Source organism: Rattus norvegicus, chromosome 10, assembly GCF_021556685.1.
Source record: "Rattus norvegicus strain SHRSP/BbbUtx chromosome 10, alternate assembly SHRSP_T2T, whole genome shotgun sequence".
Classification (NCBI taxonomy): domain Eukaryota; kingdom Metazoa; phylum Chordata; class Mammalia; order Rodentia; family Muridae; genus Rattus; species Rattus norvegicus.
Window position 1 is genome coordinate 80269515 of NC_141543.1, and position 22683 is coordinate 80292197.

The following is a 22683-nucleotide window of genomic DNA, read 5'->3' on the forward strand; positions in this document are numbered from 1 at the left end:
CCGTGTATCAAAGGGTGTAAACTTCCAGTTAGAAGTTTCACAAGTCCTGGGGAATCTATGTGCAACACGAACAATGCCAAGTGTGCTAATGAATTTGAGTATGGTACTTACTCTGCAGTGTGCACAAATACCAAACCCTTATGCCTTTTTCCTGTCAATCAAATATCTTGAAATTAAGAGAAAGAAGCCGTTGTTGAAGAGTGGGTGATTGAAACTGAGACTGAAGTCACCTGATATTAAGTACTTAGAGATATGGAATAGGGTTAAAGACACCCCACATCTGGTGAAATCCTTGCTTTTAGATTGCAGTGTGGATGCTGAGATGTTGAACATATAGTGGTCAAGATTTAAAGCCTTCAAGCATCTCAACTAGAGTAGACATCCAGGACAGGGCTCCTGTGGCAAGATAGTGTGGTGTGCACAAGAGACAGAAGGGTGACATACTGTGGGAGGTAAGTTTTGAGGGGCAGACTTGTAAGTCAGGGTAAGGATTTATGCCCCTCTTTTAATGAGGCAGATAAGAATATGTGATTCACTTAGGAGATCTACTTAGGGCTCATTTCCCCCATATTCTTAATGGCAGCAAATCTTCGTCCTTGGAGAGCTACCCAGTCCATGGTACAGGGAGAGTGATGACGCTGGGCAGTGCCGTTTTTGGAACAAAAACCGGGTGTCACTAATCAACCAGTCTGGTTTTCTCATGCACGGACTCTGAAGACAATCCCAAAAGTGTTTCAGGCCGGGGCAGTGCTGTTGGAGTGAGCGTGGAGTCTCCCAGGAGGGCCCCCGGTAAAGACTAACATTGGCTTGGGTTGCAGACTTTTCTGCTGCGTTTGTTTACACAAAGCCGGCCTCATTAGTTTATAGTCACACCTCTTAGACACAGCCTGCACCGTTCTCAGGACCAGCACAGACTCCTGGCTATGTCAGAAACGAGGGGCACATCCTGTGCGCTGGGGTTGCAGCACAGGGGTCTGTACTGTCTACAAGTGACAGTTGCTCTGTGGTGGTATTGTACACAGTCCCTACATGCAATGATTCTGGGAGGTGCAGGAGGCTTTTAAGGTGTGGGAGGGGCTCACCATACAGCAGTGTGGAGGGATCTGGAGAGACAGGAAGAGCAAGTCAAGAGAAAGAGAAGGAAAGCTAATACTGGGGAGCATCCCACATACTAGGGAGTATCCCACACACCGAGGAGCATCCCACAGTTTTGCTAGTCCACATCACTAGACAGTGAAAAGGGAAGAGAGAGCCAAGTACACTGAGGATCAAACTTAGCAACCATGTCTAGAGAATCATAGGAGCAGATACAACCCAGAGTACTCCAAAGCATAAGTCCCTGGGAAATTTACATCCTTCCCTCCTATAGGTAAAGGTGTCAGAAGATTAAAGTTTCTACCAACGGCTTTCTGAGTATCTAGTATGTCTTTGGTACTAGGACCAAAGGGTGAGGCAAACATGTATGCACATGACCAGAACTGCACACAGCAGAGATCCTAAGGAGCTTGTGTCTTTAGGACCGGAGGTATTGGCAGGCTTTCATGCTAGCAAATGAATGGCAGCCTCAGATAAGGAAGACTCTCACTGATGGTGCCTGCACAGATGTTGGGCTGTGACTCGCAGATGTAGTGGGATATGGTAAGTTAGGGAGAGAAGGGGGTTTGGTTGGGGCTTCTATATACAAGGACAGCAAGGCTTTCTCAGAGAGCACAGAGCATGAGTCTTAGCTACTGGAAAGCCATCAATGCCCAGAGCAAAAGTCCCGTGGTTCCCATGCTTAGGATGGTCCCTAGTGGCAGTCCTTCCATGTTCTGGCCTGTTTCCTAGGGTCTTCCAAGCTTATAGGGAAACATGTGGGAAGCCCCTTTAGTTAACAGCCAGCATTTTCCTTATTGGGAGTGAGTGTTATAGTCGCTCCCCTGGTGTTAGCCGAGTTTCACTCGTCATCGGTTCGGTTATTCAGAGCCAACACCAGGCCAAAAGTATTCTATGAAAATTCCCCTCAACAAACAGTTCATACGGCTTTTATTGCATGCTGTTCTGGGTGGTGTGCTCAAGTCTGGCGCTGTTCTCCTTCCTACCATCTCGGGTGAGAATCATCTCTTTGTCCATGGTATCCATGCTGTGTCCATTATCCACCCATTACTCATGGAGCAGCCATCTCCAAGAATCAGATTCACCCCCATGACATTGCAGTGCTTGGGTTCAAAAATAGCCTTTATTTGACTTGACAATGTGAGAAGGTAATAATAGTAAATTCTTATTTTTTACTACTAGTGTTATTATTAGTCTCTTATTGTGTGTATAGGGGAAACGTTACATGTAACTACATATAGCATTAAATATAGTGATACATGTAAACACATAGATGCTACTCTCCACAGTTCTGAACATCGACTGGGGTCTTGAACATACGCTCCTGGCAGGATACTTTACTTTGTCCCACTTGATTAAAGGAGGGAGGAACATCGTAAGTGCTGAGTAAAGACAGTGGATTCACCTTCCGATTAGGCTGGCGACTCTGCAAATTTGAATGGCAACTTCAGGGACTTCCCAGAAGTACAAGATCAAGTGTCAAACAACGCTAGTAAGAAACACCCTCATCCTGTTGGCACTCCTTCTACACTTCACCCCACAGTTACCTGGCAACAGGAATGACTTGCTATAAAAGGGACTGTTTGGCCCCTCCTGGCTCTCTCTCTCTCTGCCCCTTTTCTCTCTCTGATCCCCTTTGCTCTCCCTGACTCCTTTCTCCCCCTTTCCCTTTCCCCTTCTCCTCTCTCTCTCCATGAGTTCCTGGCCAGCCTCTCCCCCCTCTCCTCCTCTCTCCCCTCCCCCCTCTTCCCCTCCTCTCCCCTTCTTCCCTCTCTTCTCTTGTCTTCTTTCTCTGTCCTTCTCAGCCCTTCTCTGTCCTCTCTCTTTCTCACCTTCCCATGCTCTCTAAATAGTTGTATGGATGATACCTGGGGATTGGGGATTGGGGATTGGGGAGGGATGCCTCAGACTCCTCGGCTTTTTGTAAAATGCAACACGTCCAGCTCGGAAATTAAGGCTTTAGAGAGAAATGCTAAGTGTAACCAGGCTGTGGTTCCTGCTTAGAAATGGGGCAAATCACAGAAGACTTTCTTCCCAGTCATATTAGTTGGCAAAGCTAAAAGAGTACAGGGCTTAGTTTGGAGAAGAGCAATATCAGAGGAAGGGAAGAAAGGAAATCACCTGTATCAGAGACCTGGCATTCTGCTTTGACCTAGTGTTTGGTCACTAGAAAAGTAGAGCCAGGAAGGGACGGGGCTGAGGCTCTGCTGGGCAACTGGGGCGTTGTGACTCTTAGGTCTTGGTTCAGATCCTGCCTCTCTACCCCATTAGCTGGGCAATACTAGGTGAATGGCTTGACTTTTCTTATTTCTAGTTTCTTCACAGTCAAATGAGAGAAATACCTCCTACCTTCCAAGTCAACGGTGAGGATCAAGTGTGACATCATGTGAGCTGATGTGGGGGTGGGTGGGTCAGTAACCTTGGGTTTCATTCTTTGGGTGGTTTCCGCCTTATATTTTTGAGGAACTGTGTCTCATTGGCCTGGAGCTCATCAAATAGTCTAGGCTGGCTGCCAGTGAACCCCAGGGACCTGTCTGTCCATGCCTCCTCCTGGTGCTGAGTCTATAAGTCTGCAATGCTGCACCTGGCTTTGTTTTGTGAGTTCTTGGAATCAAACCCAGGCTCGGATGCATTTTACTGAATGAGCCATCTCCTCAGCCAGCAATAGCTTTTTTTTTTTGTCTATGTAAAGCATCCTAAGAATTTCAGACTTTACTGTGATTTTTCTTCTCTTAAGTCATGCCTTTCCAGCACGGGAACAGGTGTTTGCCTCTGGTTATAGACAGCAGGTTGCAACTTTCCTCCTGGGAAACCTCATACTCCTGGACCAGAAGCAATCCTATTTCTTTTGTATTTGATTTCGAAAGTGGATTTAAAATTCCTGCAAACACTGTGTTCTTCTATACTGCCTTTATCCAACACAAATGGCTCCCTAGTGCACAGAACAGAACAAATAAATGCACCACAGGATTTCAGCAAATAGCTCAAAAGAAAAGACGCAGGAGCCCCCTGATCACAGCTCTCCATCTTGGTTATTCAGAAAGACAGTAGATTTGTACAGAAGGATCCTGAGATTAGCATCCAGTGGATTTGGGCTTGTGTTACTGACATGTGTTTGTTAACTGCGTGGCCTTAGGCCAGTGTGCTTGCTGGTTTAATACGGACTTGACACAGGTTGGAGCCATTTTGGAAGAAGGAGTCTCAGTTGAGAAATGTTCCCACCATATTGGCTGGTGGGACATTTTCTTGATTGGTGATTGCTGTGCGAGGGTCTGGCTCACTGTGGGTGGGGTCCTCTCTGGGCTGGTGGCCCTGGCTGCTATTAAGAAAGCAGGATGAGCAAGCCACGAGGAGCAAGCCAGTAAGCACTACTCCTCCATAGCTCCTACTTCAGTTCCTGCCTCCAGGTTCCTGCCTTGAGTTTCTGTCCTGGTTTCCTTTAATAACGGACTATGGTGTGGAAGTGTAAGCTGAAATAAACTCTTTCTTTACCAAGTTGCATTTGGTCAAGGTTTTTACCACAGCAGAAGGAAATACCCTAAATAAAACAGTCACAAATAATCATAATCACAAATAAGTCGTTTTTAAAAGCTGAGTTAACAATTTCATGAGGAAAGGTTAGTACTAAAATCCAGATGTAGTGCATGCAGGAACCTCATGGACACTCAGTCAAGATTTCTTACTTTGCATATACTTGAGTTTGCAGACGTCACTTTGTGTTCTTGGGGGGCCAGGGTATCTTAATTATCCTATTCTCCAGAGCCAGAGACCTAAGCATTTTATCTTACTGTTCCCCCTTTTGCAACTTTGCCATAACAATATGGTCATCCCCCCAGTGGGAGCAAAGAAGACCCAGAATCATTAGCATATTTGGTTTGAGTTTGCCAGATAATTGGTGCTTGAGTTCATCTCTTAAGGCTCAGGTTGCCTTGAACTTGCATTCTAGCCAAGAACATCCATGAACTTCTGATCTCTGTGTCCCTACCACGGATGGGCTAGAGTTACAGGCACACACTATAGTGCTCGGTTAGTGGGAGGTGCTGAGGAGCAAAGCCAGGGCTTTGTGCATCTACGCAGGTTGATCCTTTCTTAAGTGCACCACATCCCCAGCCCCGTACATGAGTGCTCCTATGGATGCTTAATTATAAATGCTTTTTTTAATGATAAAAGACTCTGGCACATTGGGAGTCTTACAGCCCACAGGGAAAATGCATACTTCTGCAGTGTCTCAGGTGATGAGGACTAATGTTTCATCCAGTCTAGGGCACAAGAAGTGGTAACATCCACATGAATAGTCTCCTTGTTCATACAGGATGGGGTTTAGTCTGCACTCTGTGTCCAAACCCTCTAATTCTCTCCCCAACCCAACCCCCATCTCTTTGACTCTTGAGGACAGACATTACTGCAAATGAATCAGAAGGCAGCAGAGGTCCCACTCAGCCTCAGCTGTTCCTCCTCCTCGTCCTCCTCTTCCTCCTCCTTCTCCTTTTTGTTCTCTATCTGAATCTTTAAATTTTGCTGAGAAGGAGTGGCCTTCTGACCAGACAGCTCTTCTGCCGAGCCTCTGCCACACCCTACTCCTCATACTCTTTGACATGAGTTGTCGAGTTTAGATTTTTGTTTTTGAAATAGTGTCCTGCTATGAGTGTCTATCTCACTACCTACTCTTCGGGTGATGGTGGTTTCTGAGATCTGGCAGCTGAGGTGTGCGACTTCTAATCATGTACTACTTTCCTCTGATCTTCTAGTCTTCTGGGGCCCACCACTTAGAAATAAGCACATGGGCATGAGCAAAACACACAGTTTGGTAAGTTGTCCAGAGAACCTAAAAACCGTGGCACTGAGCCACTGTGGTCATTGGATCAGAGAGTTTGCACCAAGCAGAATGTGAGCTCTGACCTCATGATGCTGAGGACCGAGGATTTCCTCACTTTGAAGTACTCCCAATAGCACCCAGCCATACTGTATGTGACTCCATTGTGTGTGGAGTCTAGAAGAGAGAAATTGGTGGAAACAGCAGTAGCAGCAGCAGCAGCAACAACAGCAACAACAACAAAATGAGTGCTGATATTCCCTGGGACTGCGGGTCTTAAGGAGTCTAAGAATAATAAGTCAGGGTGCGGGATTTTATATGGTGATGAAGAAGTTCTGAAACTCATTGTGATGATGATTAGCTGACTCTGCATTATGGAAGAACATTACATTCTTTAAATGCGTGAATTTTATGGCACGTGAATTCTGTCTATGTATGCTACCTTTCAATCTACAAACAGCCCATCGCCACTACCACATACTTTATATCACTGACCAATCATCTATCAGTTCTACCATCCGCTGGTCATCTATCCTGTCTATGTATATCTCTCTATCTCTTATTAATCTTCTACCTATCTACTATCGTTGACTACCCATCTACCCATCTACATTATCTATCTGTCTCTTGACTGTCTGATATCTATCTCTGGTCAACATTACTGTTATGCTAGTCCCAGCAACTGGTACCAGTTCCATGGACCATTCATTAAAGGAGCCCCTTGACTGATTGTCCCAACTCTACAACTGTCTCCTCTGTTCATTTTTCATAGAGCATCACATTGGTCCTCCAAAGTAAAAGAGACCACACAACTGCCTCCCCATCACATTCAATCTTTAGAGGAAAGTATCTACACATGGCTATAGGCCCTGTACTGTCCAGTCCTGGTGACTTCATCTGTGGTCTCCTCTCTTACATGCTATCTCCCGGTACCTCAGCTACCTTTCTGACCATCTCAGGACTTGCACTTCCCACTTATTCTTCCCACAACAACCCCACACCTCACGGTTCATTTCCTAGATCATCTGGGTCATCAGTCATCCAGCACCATATCAGCAATGGCTCTCTTGTCCAATCCTGTTGAAAACTGGCCCTTCCCTTACTGACCGCTACTCTGTTTTCTTCACATTTACCACTATTTGAATTTATGGTGTGATGTATTAATTCATTTGCTTATTGGCAATCTCTTCCGCTAGGACGTTAAGTGTCCCGAGAGAGCAGAGAGCTTATGCAGTTTGCCACTGCCTTCTTAGACTCAGGACAGTGTGCACTAAGTATCTGTTGAGTGTCTGAGTAGAGCCCCAGCACTGACTGTGGATGCAGAGACCCAAACAATTGTGCATTTGTGTCCTACAGATGTTTCCCAATTCCGTACCATCATTTGAAGATGTCATAGACCTGAAAGCTTGGATTAAATTCCTAAGAAAGAGAGAGGCTCCCTTTCAATTCCATTCACTGTGTTTTCATCAGAGAACAATTAAGTGCTTAAACTGATGAACATGAATTGATTTTTGCACGAAAGTCTTTGGATACACAGAAAGGTTTCCAGGGACTGTGCTTGGCCAACCATTCCTGCTCTGTTACTTTGGCGACATAGAACAAAGCAACTGATGGATGACATAGGCTTTTACATTGCGTTTACTCACAGTGTGGACTCTCTCTGGCCCCCGTCCGCAGAAGAATCCTCGCAATGGGCACGTTGTTGGTCATGATGGCGATGTCCAGCGGTGTCAGCCCTTCACTGTTCGGTGTGTTCAGATCTAGTTCTTCTGGTGTATACTGGTAGAGGAGGAGTTGCACAGCATCCAGGTCCTGCTGCTCAACTGCCTCAAACAGGGCTTCGTTGCCCTGGAAGTTCTGGAGAAGAAAGAAAGGAGGTTGGCACAATGAACGTCCCAGGCAGTATCTCAGGACTTTGGAGATTGTTTCAAGGGTCACACAAACACAAGTGGGTGATTACAGAACTAGCATTTGTCACGTGGCCTTCAAAGTCAGCACTCTGTTGGCCAGTCCATTCACGATTTCTCAGAGACACATTAAATGTGAGGGAATGATACAATATTGTGTTATATGGCCCAGTCTTTAAGCTGGTGAGAAAAGTCAGCTCCCTGTAGCCAGTCTGCTGTTGAAGGAAGACTATTTGCTGAATTAAGCCAACTTAATTAACTGAATTAAGCCAACTTAATTAACTGAATTAAGCCAACTTTCTCCGTTCTTTGCTCTAGCACCTCTCAGGGCCTTTAATCATGTTACTATGTATTTTATTGTATTTCATTCTACCTTTGGGGTAATGTGTTGCAGAGTGCAGCCTGAGGAATAGGGGCATAGATAATGGGGTCCCCCCCACAGGTGGTTTTAATTATGGCTACTTTGTATCCATAGTTCACTCTGATTGTTTCTCTCAACTTTTTCCCTCTTTCTCTATCCTCAGGTGTTAGTATCCCTTATCTTGACAGCTAGTTTTGCTCTCCTCAGCCCAGACCATACTGTTACAAGCGTAATCTTTCTAAAATAGAGACATTGCTTGTCAATTCCCTATATTGCCTGTAGGCTCGTGATGCCTGTATGTGTAGATCTAGTTTGTTAAGGTTAATTATTAGCATCAGTTTCACTGGGCTAAGAAATGCTCAGATGTTCACTAAACAACACCTTTGAATGCTCCTTTCAGGGTGTTTCTACAGACAATTAGATTGAAAGGGTTCCGAGCTGGTCAATGGATTAAATCTTTGGTGGATTCTTAATGTGGTAGCTTTATTGGGAGGCCATGAAATAAAGGTGGGGCCCAGCTGGAGGAAGCAGGTCACTGGAAGCATGTCATTGGTCACTGAGCATATGTCTTACATAGGTCTCTCTCTGTATTCCCTTTCTTTCTCTTCCCATCCACTAAGGGCTAAAGAGGAGCCTTCGCCATACTCTCCTGTCCTGAAGGTCTTTCTGCCAAGTGCATGAGGCCAAGTGGCCATGGACTATGAGCCATAACCTCAAATAAAGCCTTCCTCCCTGAGGCTGCCATTGTCAAGTGGTTTTGTCATAGCCACAATAAAACTCATTAATACATAACCTGGCTTCTATAACCCCACTCTTTCTTAGCTCAGACTCCTGACTATTACATACATTTTTACGCTGAGTGGAGAGGTTGAAGAGGTTTGCCTAGGAGAGCTACAGTGGCAAATGGTTAATTGTTTAAGAGAACCAGGATTCAGATATTTATAAAATACAGATCACCCATAGGAAAAAAGAAACGTGGACAATGATTCTCTGGAAATTTTTTCTTTTTTTTTTTTTGGTTCTTTTTTTCGAAGCTGGGGACCGAACCCAGGGCCTTGCACTTCCTAGGCAAGCGCTCTACCACTGAGCTAAATCCCCAACCCCTTGGAAATTTTTTCTTAAAGATTAACAATGAACAAAAAAGATCTCTGGGATATTCACAAATACTTTTCTTTTTTGTAGCTCACCAGGGAAGATGGAGACATATCCTACTTCAATATTTATGTGTTATTTCTCTAAGAATTGCTTTGCCTTTAGAGACGTTCGAATGCTATTGGTCTTGACCTAGTGCTGGGATCTGATTAATATGCGGAAGATCGTCAGTGACCAAACATTTAGGCAGGATTGATTTTATTTTTAGCCTCATCAAAAATTGATTTTTCCCTATGCAAGACTTGCTAGTCAGTTTAGACCGAGCACAGACCTGGGGAAAATACAAGGCGATTATGCAAATGCTTGTTTTGACAATAGGGACCCAGAGGAGAAGGCTGTTGTGGGGTGCTGTTCTCTTGCTGCAAGAGACTGTACTGAATAGAAAAGAGTCTTTTCTACAGTCTGTCAAACTCTGATGCTTGCTTACCAAGGGCCTCTGGGGCTTACCAAGCTAAGTCCTCCCGAAAATGGGTGTGAAACAGGAAACCTTATCAGAAAACAAATGGATCCCAAATCAAAACGTTGCCCTGTCTCCAGTATGCCTTCATTCATGATTCTTAGTGTCTTTAATTTCTCATCTGCCGGGTTTTTATCCCTCTTAAGTTATTTCCCCGTGCAATCTCTAACTTTGCTTCTATCTGGGAAGACTAGGCCTTACTTCTGCTTTAATCTCAAATGGAGCCCGTACCTCCTTGCAAAAATCTACTTGTTCATGTGAATATCCGTCTGCCTCTTTGATCCACAGCCAGTGCAGAGAACCACCGAGAACATCTGTGATATACTCTGTATGCTGCCTGCTACGACCTAATTGCCATGACACGGCAGGCAATTTAGCAACAGGAAGATATTCATTTTTCCTGATGGACTGATACACTTTTCATTATGAACTAATTGGGGGGGGGTGGGGCTCACATCTGATTGTCTCTCCTGCTCTGCCTCGACCGCCTGGGAACGCAAAGGTGAGCGCACTGCTGTGTTGCATGGAGTGTGTTTGGTAAAGTTTGGTGTACATGCTTGGTTTTCCACCTTTCTTTTGCTGGCTTTTTCTTTTCTGTCCTCTCTCCATTATGTCATAAATAGAGTTCTATGCCTGGATTCTATTTTGAATGTCCCTGACAAGTATGTGAAATGTGTGTGTGCGTGTGTGTGTGTGTGCGTGTGTGTGTGTGTGCGCGCGCGTGCATTTACACACACATGTGCATACACACACCTATTAGAAACCTATAAACAGTTTTAATACTATTTTGTAAATGAGTACTGGTGCTCCCAGAAAGTCCATTTAATCTAAAAGATTCCATTTTTTCAAACTGAGTGTATGTGTGTTCATGTGTATGAGCAGGAGCAGGCATTGCTAGGGCCTTGAACCCAGGACCTTATGAATCCTAGGCAAGCAATCTGCCCCTAAGTCCACGCCTCTATGCCCTCAAGCTGAATATTTTGGAGATTTGTTTATTTGGTCTGGTAGCCAAAGAAAAAAAATATTAGGGAAAAAAATTAAGGAAAGAAGGGGGAAAAGTCATTCATCCAAACATAGTATGACATCACACACACACACACACACACACACACACACACACACACACACACACACTCTTCCTGTCTTGGTGGACTTTATGTGTAAAAAGGAAACATTCACTAAATTCTTGAACAATGGAGCTGACATGGCCGTAGAAGAGTTCTATTACCACAGAGGTCTTTCTGAGACTCAGCCGATCCGTTCTGGTTCTGAAATAGGCCTCATCAAAGGACGAGTGGCTGCCCTTCAGCTTCTCCGAGAGGTTCCTGTACAGTCGCTTGGCAGCATTGGGAGACGAGGGCGCACTGTGCTTTTTTGACTGAGAGAGATGTAAGTTCTGCATTTGTTGGGTCATTTTTGAGCAGTAGTTCCTAGGAGGGGGGGAAAAAGCGTTCATGATGAGTGCACACAACAGAGAAATCTACCACCTCCATGAGCCATCTGGAAATCTCAGCTCCGAATGTGATATTCTAGCTTGGAAGGCCTGCAGAGATCACCAACCCCAGCTCCTTCCTGTTTTAGAGGAGAAAATGGAAACCCTGGGAGAGCTGGTCTCGGAGCTGACTGATGGCAAGAAGAAAATGACAACGCCATTTCTATATGAAGTATCCATTTACACACAAAAACTTAAAGCCCTTGGTATCTTACCCAATTAGATAAGTATCACAATGTTGTATCTAGGAGATGTGTGTAAGCCTGGGCATAGGTAATTGAGGCTACTTTTAAAACACCCTTCCCTCTAGATGCTGACCTCTATTGGATGGATAAGAAAGGTTCTTATTTGCACTCTCCCTGCCCCCATCCATTCTTGGAGTATAAATCAATTGTGTCCACTTGATTAACCTCCCCAGTGGGCTCTATAGTTTCTACAGGACTGACTGACCCTGCTTCTTTTGGATATTCTGGGTGGGAGCCATCTATTATTGACTAACTTTCTTCAAGGGGTATCAACCATTGCTCCTTAAATCTCTAGTACCCCCATCTCCACCCTCTTCATTTCACACCCGAAGTCAACTTCTGGGAAGTCAAGTTTATCATTTCAAAATCTATCCCCCATTATTTTGGGTAATGCTCTAGAAAACTGGAAGCTGGAAAGTCTGTGGTTGCCTGCTGTATGATGTGTATCAGATGGGTAAGTGCAGAAAATGGAATTGTTAGCCTGTACACTGTGGTGCAAAGTGTGCGTTCTGCCCTCTGAAGCCCCTGTGGCATTGGTTCCTGAACTTTCTGAAAAACAAAACAAAGCAAAATTCTATCACATTTTGAATGACATCTTCTATTAGTTGGGATGCTAATACCAACTTCTCTTGATCGATGTTCTCTCCAACAAACGGAATACCACCATTATGGCATTTAAATGTCCTTAGGTGCCTTTTCAAACCAACTTGAAACTTCTTCCAAGACAGAAAGATGGCTGAGCCTGATTTAGTCTTATTCATGCCCATCAGCTCCCACCCAGACTTCGCTAGGTAGATGGGCTTATATTAGACAGGTGTCATGTGGCATTGCCTGTGAGAGCAGTTTTATATACCTTTAGTAGCATTTTAATTTTCTTTAAAGCAGAAGCAGAACAGCTAGGTGATTTATCATCTCTCCTCTCCAATCTACAGATTCTTTAACTTTGACTCAATAGTGGCTACGGGGTTTTCTTCAATATCTCTTTCCACAAAGCTCCAGATCCATATACAGGCTATCACGTGGGGATTGCCTTAACCTCTTTATTTCTGCCTTCTGTCTCCAGCCTTCTCCTTCAGCACTCACACCCTAGTTCAAGCCATCTGTCTTCCCTACATCATTACCCTGCCCAAAATAACTCTGCATTCTTTTGTATCTCCCACAATGCCCAGGAGTCCCGTAAATAAATTCCTGTCATTTGATCAAATTCCAGCTCCTTGCCCTCTAACTGATGACACCTACCCACATGTCCCCCCTTTGTCCTTGCTCATCTCCCATCTGTTCCCTTCTGTCAATGTAGGATGACTTTCTCTGCCTCTCTGACTTCCGCCCCATGGTCCCCAGCTGTCCCCTCCTTCCAGGCTACTCTTCAGCGTGTTCCCACTCTTTGAGCTATCTTCCTTCTTTATGATTTCTTTTCCTTGATATTTTAAATATCAAATATTTTAAATATCTCAGATGTGTGTGTGTGAGAGAGAGAGAGACAGAGACAGAGACAGAGAGACAGAGAGACAGAGAAACAGAGAGAGGCAAATTTCTGTTGTCCAGCCTTATGACTATGACTGTCTCCACCAATTAACTATGCTCTTGTCCTCACTCTTCTGCACAGTGGCAACCTTTGGAATTTGATTGACTCCTGCTTGACTGGCGAATTGGCTGTCTACAGCATATGTGGGTTTGGGGTGCCTTATCTAAACCCTCTGATCTTGCTTATCATATGTAAACAGACAACAGAACATTGAGTAAAAAGTCATGAACATTAAATTGGTGAAGAAATGAAAACCACTATCTCTTTTGATGCACGGGAGCCTAGCAATGCATAGCAGCAACTCTGAAGCTACCCCAGGTCTTTTTGCGACGAAAATCACAGACACCAACATACGGAACCGTCATTCGTCTTCCTTACAGGCTTTTAACATGGCCTTATCGTTAAGTTCTTGTACTTTGCTTTTAACGCGATAGGAAAACGCAAATGTAGCTATTTTGTTTTAGATTTTTATAGAAATGTGTAGAAACAAACAGAAATAGTAGTTCAACTCTCAGGTCTTAGAGGGGAAGGCAAAATAAAGGAAAATAATCTAAGAAAATTGAAAACTTAGACAAAAGGGGTTGCCTATTTAAGGTGGAGAACTGAATGCACTACACGTGTCCAGCTTGGTTACAATTTCTTTTTTTTTTTTTTTTCCGGAGCTGGGGACCGAACCCAGGGCCTTGCGCTTCCTAGGTAAGCGCTCTACCACTGAGCTAAATCCCCAGCCCTTGGTTACAATTTCTTTTGCTCCCTTCTCATTGTCTCCAGGTTTCAGTAGCCTTGAAAAATCAAAACTCATTAAAATAAAGGAGACTTCGAGCCGCTGGAAAGGGACTATGAGGTTGGTGGTCCTTCAACATTTCATTTCCACCCTTTAGAAGGATCATTATTTGATCTGTCTGGTTGTTCCCTAGGAGATCCACTTAGAATGCCTGTCATTTTTGTTTGACTCGCCGCCCCGAAAGAGCAATGGGCCTCTTCCCTTGGAGTATTTGTTTTTGTCGTGGTTGTTTAGTGGTCATCGACTTTTTTTTTTTAAACAAGTCTTTGAAATTGCTCTCAACTTCGGGACTAATTTAGAAACAAAGGGAACTCTCTGGCACATTACTGAGAGTCTAGCAGAGCAAGTTCATGCCCAGGGGTGGGAGCGAGGTAAGAAAGAATTATATGAGGGGCTCCTGATCTCCCCTCTCTGTTTAACTGGGAGGATCTGTGCAAGCAGGACACAGGACTAAGGTAGAGTTGCCAGTACCTTGTGGAATGTTGGCAGTGTGCCCTAAAGCATGCAGGATGGAGACACATTGATCCTCGGAGTTTAAAGACATCTCTGTTTTGCTTCTGTCACTCAGTTAAAACCAGGCAAGGATGTCAATGGCTGTATGTTCCAAAAACATAGCCATTGCAGACTTAAGTTCTGAAAAGTTACTAGACAACGACAAATGCCGGGGAGACAGGACAATCTGCTTTTCACAGTTGTTATGTAATTCTTTAATTATAAAAACACCTAGCTCTCGGCAGAGAATTGTGAGGCATAAATAGAACCCAGGTCACATCCAAGAAGATAAACAGGTCAGTCACCATTGCCCCCAAGGAAGCCAAATGTTACCGCTAATGCACAAAACCTCCAATCATTTTGAGTGTGTTTAAAGAGCTACAGGGAATCGGGTCTAGAAGGTACAGCGAGAGTGCCATCTCGCTAAACTAAGACTATTAATTATTAAAGAGGTCAAATCATGAAACAGAACAGAGTAGATGTCCTGAGATGAAAAGTGTAGTGACCGAAATAAAAAATTCACTGGAACGCAACAACACACTCGTGTTGACAGAATATCATTTTAAGATATATCAACTCGCACTAAGGAGAAGAGGAAACACTGCACAGTCATTTTGACAGATGCAAGAAGGCGACTGAGTTTACGATACACAGATTCCAACTGGAATCGAGAAGAACTTGCAGGAGTATAGTGGAACTCCTTCAATCAGAGGGAATGAATAAAGACTTAGTTAAATGTTGGTTTTATACTGTTCCTCACAGGATCATGTTTTGAACATCTGTCCCCTGGTTGCTGACGTCATTTGGAAAGGTTGTGAGTCCTGGCTGGTGGAAGTTTGAAGGTCACACCGAGCCTGTGCTTCCTGTCTCCCTCTCTGTTTCACGGTCTGCCATGAGACCAGGAACCAGGAAGTTCTGCTTCATGTTTCCTCTGCCATGAACATCTAAGTGTGATGGACCGAAGCCCCCAGAGACTATGAGCCTACACAGAACTCCCACCTTTCCTTTCTGCCAGGTTCTGTGGTCATAGTAATTAATATAAAGTTATAGTCAACATCGTACTTAATCACAAAGTGCAACTCCAATCAAAATACCAGCTGAAAGGTAATTTTGAAGTGACATTTTTAGAGAAAAGCAAGGGATCTAATGAAGGCAAAACTATGTTGAAAAGGATAATTAGATTACTTCTACTTCCTGGTCCTAAGACTCCCTATAAAGCCACAGAGGTGAAGGCATGCAGGGTCAGTTTTAGAATCACCATGGAGATAAAGACAGTGGAGTAAGGATAGCAACATAGATGAGTAAAATAGAACCGAGGCCCCACAAATTATATGAACACATAGGGTTAATGGCCTTTGGAAAATGCACTGAGGTAATCGGATAAGGAAGACAGTCTCCTGTCAGTGCTGTAACACTGGAATAACCATGGGTAAGAACCAAAACCAAACAAACAGCTCCAACCTCTGCTTCACACAGTGTATAAAAAGCTACTTTGAAGTAAGTCATAGATCTTTTTTAGTGTAGGTGTCAGTGTGTGATGTTTGTGTACCTGTGGGTTCATACATGTGTGGATTCACCTCTCTCTCTCTCTCTCTCTCTCTCTCTCTCTCTCTCTCTCTCTCTCTCTCTGTGTGTGTGTGTGTGTGTGTGTGTGTGTGTGTGTGTGTGTGTAGGCCTGAGGCTGTTCACAGGAGTCTTCTTCCATTAGATCTGCCTTATTAGATAGATTGGGACTTCTCAACTGAAATGTAGTTGATGTTTTGCCTAGTTCAGTTAGTCAGTGGCTTCAGGGATCCTCTGTCACCACCTCCCCTTGGGCTGAAGTAAAGATGGGCCACCGTGCCCACACAGCATTTACATGGATTCTGGGGATCTAAACGTTGTTCCTCATGTTTGCACAGCAAGCATTGTGTTGACTGATACAGCCCCAGAAGTCATAGATCTAAATGTAAGTGCTAAGACTGTAAATATTTTAGATGAAAACAGAGATGATTTATTAAATTTGGACAGAATAACATTTCTTAGAGGAAACACTAAAAGTGAAAGCCACAAAATAATCTGCAAATTGGGCTTATCAAAAATTACAGTTGTTGGACATATTATAGCTTTATCTGAACTCTGTTTAGGAGATCTGTGAAGGCTGTGTGAGTACATGTAGAACCGGGCTGAAATGATAAGGTAGCCTGCAGAGAGGAGCATGCTCAGACAGACTCCATGGCTGCCTGGGGCTTGGGGTCCACTGCCTTCCTACACATCTGTGGGGTTTCTGCCAAATACCCTTCCTTGGGTATGGGTCTCTATCATGCTCACTCTGACAATAGCTGCCTCAGCCCTGGCCCAGTGACACTGTCTAGAACTGACAGAATTTGGCCACTGAGAAACAAGAGGTGGGAAGTCCTCAGGAGATACATAATTCATCTCCATTTCCCCACTGCAGACTGTCTTGGGAGCTCCTTAGGAGCCATGGCTAATGGTTTGAAGAAGAGTGGCCCCCATTGTCTTGTGTGCTTGAATATGAGCTTTCCTTGCATAGTCCTACCATGCACATGTTTGGTGCCCACAGAGGTCAGAAGAGAGAATCAGAGCCCCCTGGAACTGAAATTACAGCCAGTATGAACTACCACGTGGTTAGTGGGAATCGAACCCCAGACCTTTAGAAGAGCAAGCATTTGCTTTGTAACCTCTGAGCCATCTTTTTAAGCTCCCAAATGATTTTACTCATGAGGCTGATAAGCACTAGCCCAACTCCATTTTTTTTTATTTTCTCCCCCCCCATCTCTAATAAGTTTCTCTTTTGCCTTTGACTTCAGTGACATGAATTTTATCTCTCAATATGCAATGTACAATCAAGCTGTGCTTTCGTAGACAGAAATCAACTGCATTAACAACCCCGTCCAGGTACAAGTGCCATCGTTTTATCTTCATTTCATACTTGAGCTTAGCTGATAGACTGAGAAACAGTTATTTATCTTCATTTTATAAACAAGGAAACCTAGTCCCAGAGAGGCTAGGTAATTTATCCAGGACCTTACAACCAGAAAATCAAGTGGAAGGATGTAAACTCTGACCCCCAAAGCCCGAGCTTCTAACAGTTCTGCTACCCTTGTTGCTAAGGTGCCTTAGCCTGGCTGCCTAGCAGCTTCTCCATGCTCGACCTTGATTGCAAAGTCAAGACTCCTTGTCCTAGTTAGGAATCCATGTGCCACTGGAGCTTGGTTGTGGAAAGTTTTCAGTGTCATTGTACTTTTGAAGCAGTCTGAGCCAGCCTGGATGAGACGTAGTTTCAAGACAGAGCATATTAGAAGCTAGAGCTCTAGTCATTCCCAACAGCTGAGGGGACGGACGCGCTCAGTGAAGGGCACATCTTTGATCCAGAAAATACTGTTCTTTAGGTTGTGATGTGAATCAGAGGACCTTCTGGCTTCAACCTACTTGTCACCAGAATGAAGAGAAAGTTTGACCCCTTCTATTCTCCACCCGCTGTTAACGTGACAGGTGTGCCTTTGATTGCTAAGAGGTGGCCAACCCTATTACAGCGTTGACATATAAGCAGTGGGAGTTACCTTTCTAGTCTCTGTGCCCTTTGAAATGAAATTTATATATGAAATGTCAGTTGTGACTCATGAACACTGGTTTTTAAGTTCTTATAAACAGTTTTTAAATTACATTTATTGGTGTGTGTGTGTGTGTGTGTGTGTGTGTGTGTACACGCACATGAGCACATGGGCTCCTACAGTGGGCATGTGCGCATGGCACAACATACCGTGGAGGTCAGTGACAACTCTTGGGAGTTGGTTCCTTCCACTGCGTGAGACCCTGGGGGTGGAATTCATGTTAACATTATTGGTAGCAGGTACCAATAATTCACCCACTGACCCATATTGCTGGCCCTAACTTTCAGTTTTGGAGAATATGTTTATGGGGAAGAAAGCTAAGCAGTAACTAATGGTGACTCTGTTATTCAAAATCTACGTATGGATGATCTAACTGTGGCCTAGGTAGCCTTTGAGTGGCCCTGGGAACTCATGAGAACGTAGATATCTTCTACAGTCATGAACTGTCAGATTTCCTGGGATTGCAGAGGCCCTGTGTGCAAGACTTTCAACACAACACAGGCAAAGTCCTACCCAACTTAAAGTGGTTACTTGAGCTGTTTCTAGGGTGCTCATAGGTTAGAAGGAAAGACAGTGCTGGGGATTTAGCTCAGTGGTAGAGCGCTTACCTAGGAAGCGCAAGGCCCTGGGTTCGGTCCCCAGCTCCGAAAAAAAAGAACCAAAAAAGAACCAAAAAAAAAAAAAAAAAAAGAAGGAAAGACAGTGAGACCAACACACGGCTATGAAATAATGTGGCGCGTGAATGACAGCATATACTCTACAGCACTTGGAGGGAGTTGGCTAGTAGCATCGTGTGTGTCTCAGTCTATCTGTGCTGCTGTGTCCATGGCTAACAAACTCACTGACTGGGTGACGTATAAGCCACAGAAGTTTGTTTCTCTCAGTTCTAGAGTCTGGGAAAGCCAAAATCAAGATGCCTGCAGATTCAGTCTCCCTGTTCTCTGGTTCACACACACAGCCTTCTTTCTGTGTCCTTGGAGTAGCAAGGTCAAGTCGACTCTCCGAGGTCTCTTAGAGAAACATGAACCCCAGCTAGGAGAGCTCTGCTTTCTGGTCTAATCACTGCATATCCTAACACTGTTGGAGAGCTTGAACTCTAAGCATTCTGCTTAAAGGCCCAAGACAGAGAAGTGTCACAGAGAAGTGAATGGCTGACATGGTGAGCAACAGGAAGTGACCATGAGAAAAGAGACTGGAAAATGGGTCCGAGAAAGTGACTCATGAAAATGACTTTGAATGACGAATGTACAACAATTAGCAAGAGTGGAAATGAAACTCCAGGTACACAAGCTCAGGTTAGCCTGTAGAGAGAGAAGAGGATGTGGAGATGGGCTGGTAGAACATGCTGGAAGCAGGGAATAGACAACCTCTGGGCTCTGACATGCGCAGTGGTGCATTTCAGCAGGTGCTGTGTACCTGGGCCTTAGGAAAGAAGCCAGAGAGATAGCAGGGCCCAGACATCCAGGATTTTACACACATGACAAGGAACAAGTACATTAAGCTATGTAGTAAGGGACATCAGACACCCGTAAGTGACGGACCCATGAGTTCTGATCATTTACATTATGCCTGCACACTTGAATTTCTCAGTGCAATCAATACATGTATACAACTAGCACATGCCCATTAAAAGTAAAAATACACACTCTTTGAGAGTTGAGATTTTCATTTGGTGGTAGCTAGAAGGTTGTTTGCAAAGGAAAAGGGGGTGGGAATGTCAGATTCATGTATGAATCTCTTGAAAAAAGTCAGAGAACTTGTGACTGTAGGGGTCACCAACCACCTTCTGGTTGGGTTTATAAAACCACTACACAGGAAGAATGCATGCCTGGTGCAGTAAATCTATTGAAAAGCCCATGACCCTGGAGGTCCCAAACCATACTGGGGAATCTATTACTGTCACTTTGCTATGTGGACATGATATCATAAGACCTGCTAAATATTTGTATATTCACAGAGACTAGTGTAGCTCTCAGTCTTGGTCAAAAACGTTTCAGCTTGAAGTGAATGGTGGTTAACATAGAGAATCCTTATGACTGAGGAAGGGGTTGAGAATAAGTGAGTCTACCCCAAACGGGACAGTTGCTTTCTCCAAGGCTCAGGATGGATGGGGAGAAAAATCCAGAAGATGGGGAGGGGTGGTGTGAGAAGCTGTCTTCTGTCCATGACGCACTGTTGTATATATGGATGCACAGTAGCATGGCAACTCACCTAAGACAGGGTCCATCGACACTCCATCACAGAGAGGGAGACATGGCCTAAGTCTCCCTCACCCTCCCATACCTGAGCATAATGGTTAATGGTTGCTTAGGAAAGTGGAGTCATGTTCCTCGGTGGTGCAGACACAGGTCAATTGTTGTAGCTCAATTAAATACAGCCCCTGCCCAAGCATTTTCCAGACAACCCTACTTCAATGTAATGGGCCACAGACAAAGTCATGAAAATAATGAGGAATAAATTAAAAGACGAGAGAGAGAGAGAGAGAGAGAGAGAGAGAGAGAGAGAGAGAGAGAGAGAGGGAGAGAGAGGAAGAAATCTAAGAGAGAACATTGTGAAATATTTTTTGATGATCCAACCTCCCATTTTGGTGGTGGTGGTGGGGGACAAAATATACTTAGCCTAAGATTTCTGTAACACGAAGTCCATTTGCAGTGTTTCCCATTCATCTTTAGAATGCCCTGACAAACACAAAGTGTGTCCTATTAAATATTAGCTCTCCACCTGTGCCAAATGTGGATTTCACAGAGGGGAAGATAATCTGTTCTCCAAGTGACTTTGAAACCTTTATCAAGATTTTATTAAGAAAGGTTGAGAACCACTGGTCTAGATGATATCTTCAAGGATCCCATAGAAAGAAGGTAAGCACCCTTGCTTTTCTGATGAAGAGCGAGGTAACTAAGGCAGTTCATGAAGGTTGGAGTGAGGTCAATATAAATCAGAATAATTGAGATGATAATCATTTATCCATTGGGCACCGTTGAGGTTAAAATAATATGGGAAGGGATCAAGGGCTAATGAGTTAATCCTTCTGAAGGAAGAAATACCTAGCAATACAAAATCTCCAAGGAAATGTCTTCACGTATCTTAATACTAGAGGTGTTAACAGTTTATTGGGGTGAGCCAGTTTAATGGGGGCCAAAATAGCCTTCTAGAACTCCCCACATTACACTGCATTTATAGACGGTAACACTGTGTAACCAAACAGCTGAAAGTTATAAGTTCTATACATGGATTCTACCCACACCCGCCCTCCACCCACCATAAAACACCTGCACAGTTCCTTTTAAAAAAAACTTAAGACTTCAGATTTTGGAATGATAGTTAGAGAAAATCAGTTATTACTAATTGAAAAAAATCTTGAAGACATGGCCTATTTATTTAAATTTGAGTTTCTTCAAGTTTAACTTTTTGGCTCCGTTCTCCCTCCCACTAAATGCATCCAGGCTTCTTACCAGGTCCTCTGTATCCCTCAGAGGAGGGAGGGAAAAGACACAGATCCCTTGGTCCTCACATGCATGCCCTATGGGTGTCTGATGGTTTGAGTCCATGAAAAAGGGCACTGTGGACAGAGCTGAGAGCAATGTCTTGTGGCTGTGTTAACCAAGCTTAGCATTTCTATTTCAAAACAGCCAGGAATGGGGGAATAGAGAGATAGAGACCCAGGGAGCCCAGGGGAATTGTCCAGAGTGTGGGAATTAGCAAACACACTCCCCTTTCCTGCCATCTTACCAGTTGTCTAACCGGTAGGCAACCCTGTCTCCTTCGATCTCTTATGCCATCATTTGTGAAACGGTGACAGTCACTTGGGAGAATGACTTTTCTCTGTGATGGAGTAGTGGCTTGGGGATCCTTTTAACTAGGAGGGGCCTCACCCATCTCTCAGATTTCCTGACTTTGGTTTTTATTTGAAGAATCCTGCTGTTCTCTGTTCTAAAGTCATCCATCTTTGTCAGCACCTGAGGCCACAGCTTCTTCTAAGTGGCCAGGGATCTACAGCAGAGGGAGTGCACCAGAGACATTAAACTCTGTGACGTTTATATGGACTCTGAACTCAGCAGAGATGGATTGAGGCTGCCATAAAGCCTAGGCAAACAAGGCTAAGGAGACCATCTAAAGACCTTAGGAAAAGTAATAGCTTCCCCCATCCCCTTCCCCACCCCTGCAGAGGTCAGCTCATGTCTTGCTTAGGAAATGGGGAAGGCAACCGAGTCATCTTTAAATAGCACTGGTACTCCTTGTGGCCATGGACATACCAATAGGTAACACAGCCAACCAGACACTTACAGCACCCCACTTCGAAGCCTCCCCATCAACCAGCTATCTTAGCGGAATAAAGAGAAGATGGAGAATCAAGCGAGACCTCACATGCATGCCCACCATGTCACCCTGGCAGGGATTCTCACTATCATGTGTCCTCTCTGTCCGTCTTCATGTGGTTTATGGGCAGGCTGGACCAAGATGGACAGAGCTCTGATCTCACGCTCTATATGCTCATCCTGCAGAATAGACCCAAAGGCAGCAGCATGCCTGGGTTTGGATCGCCAGCATGGTGGGGCCCACTTTACCTGATCCAACGGGTATCAGGAACCAGAGTGAAAGAAAATGATCTCTACCACAAAATGATCATTTCTTTTAATAGCTAACGGTAGCCAGTTATGCAAGCAATTCACGTGACTGAGCTGGCTGCAAGGAGAGTGCTCACTTGTCAGAAATGGGCCTCCCCCACCCCTGACCCTTATAGTTCTG

General features: G+C 44.3%; 1 protein-coding gene across 9 annotated transcripts in view; it reads right to left on the reverse strand.

Moving 5' to 3' along the window:
• Window positions 1-22683, reverse strand: part of Ankfn1 (ankyrin-repeat and fibronectin type III domain containing 1) — a 348355-nt gene that overhangs the window by 135044 nt on the left and 190628 nt on the right. For all 9 annotated transcript variants that reach the window (XM_087569238.1, XM_087569239.1, NM_001447300.1 and 6 more), the window contains 2 exon segments: window positions 11014-11215; window positions 7555-7765 (listed from right to left, as the gene is read on the reverse strand). In XM_087569238.1, the coding sequence (XP_087425364.1) occupies window positions 7555-7765; window positions 11014-11199 (397 nt within the window). In that variant the 5' untranslated portion in view covers window positions 11200-11215.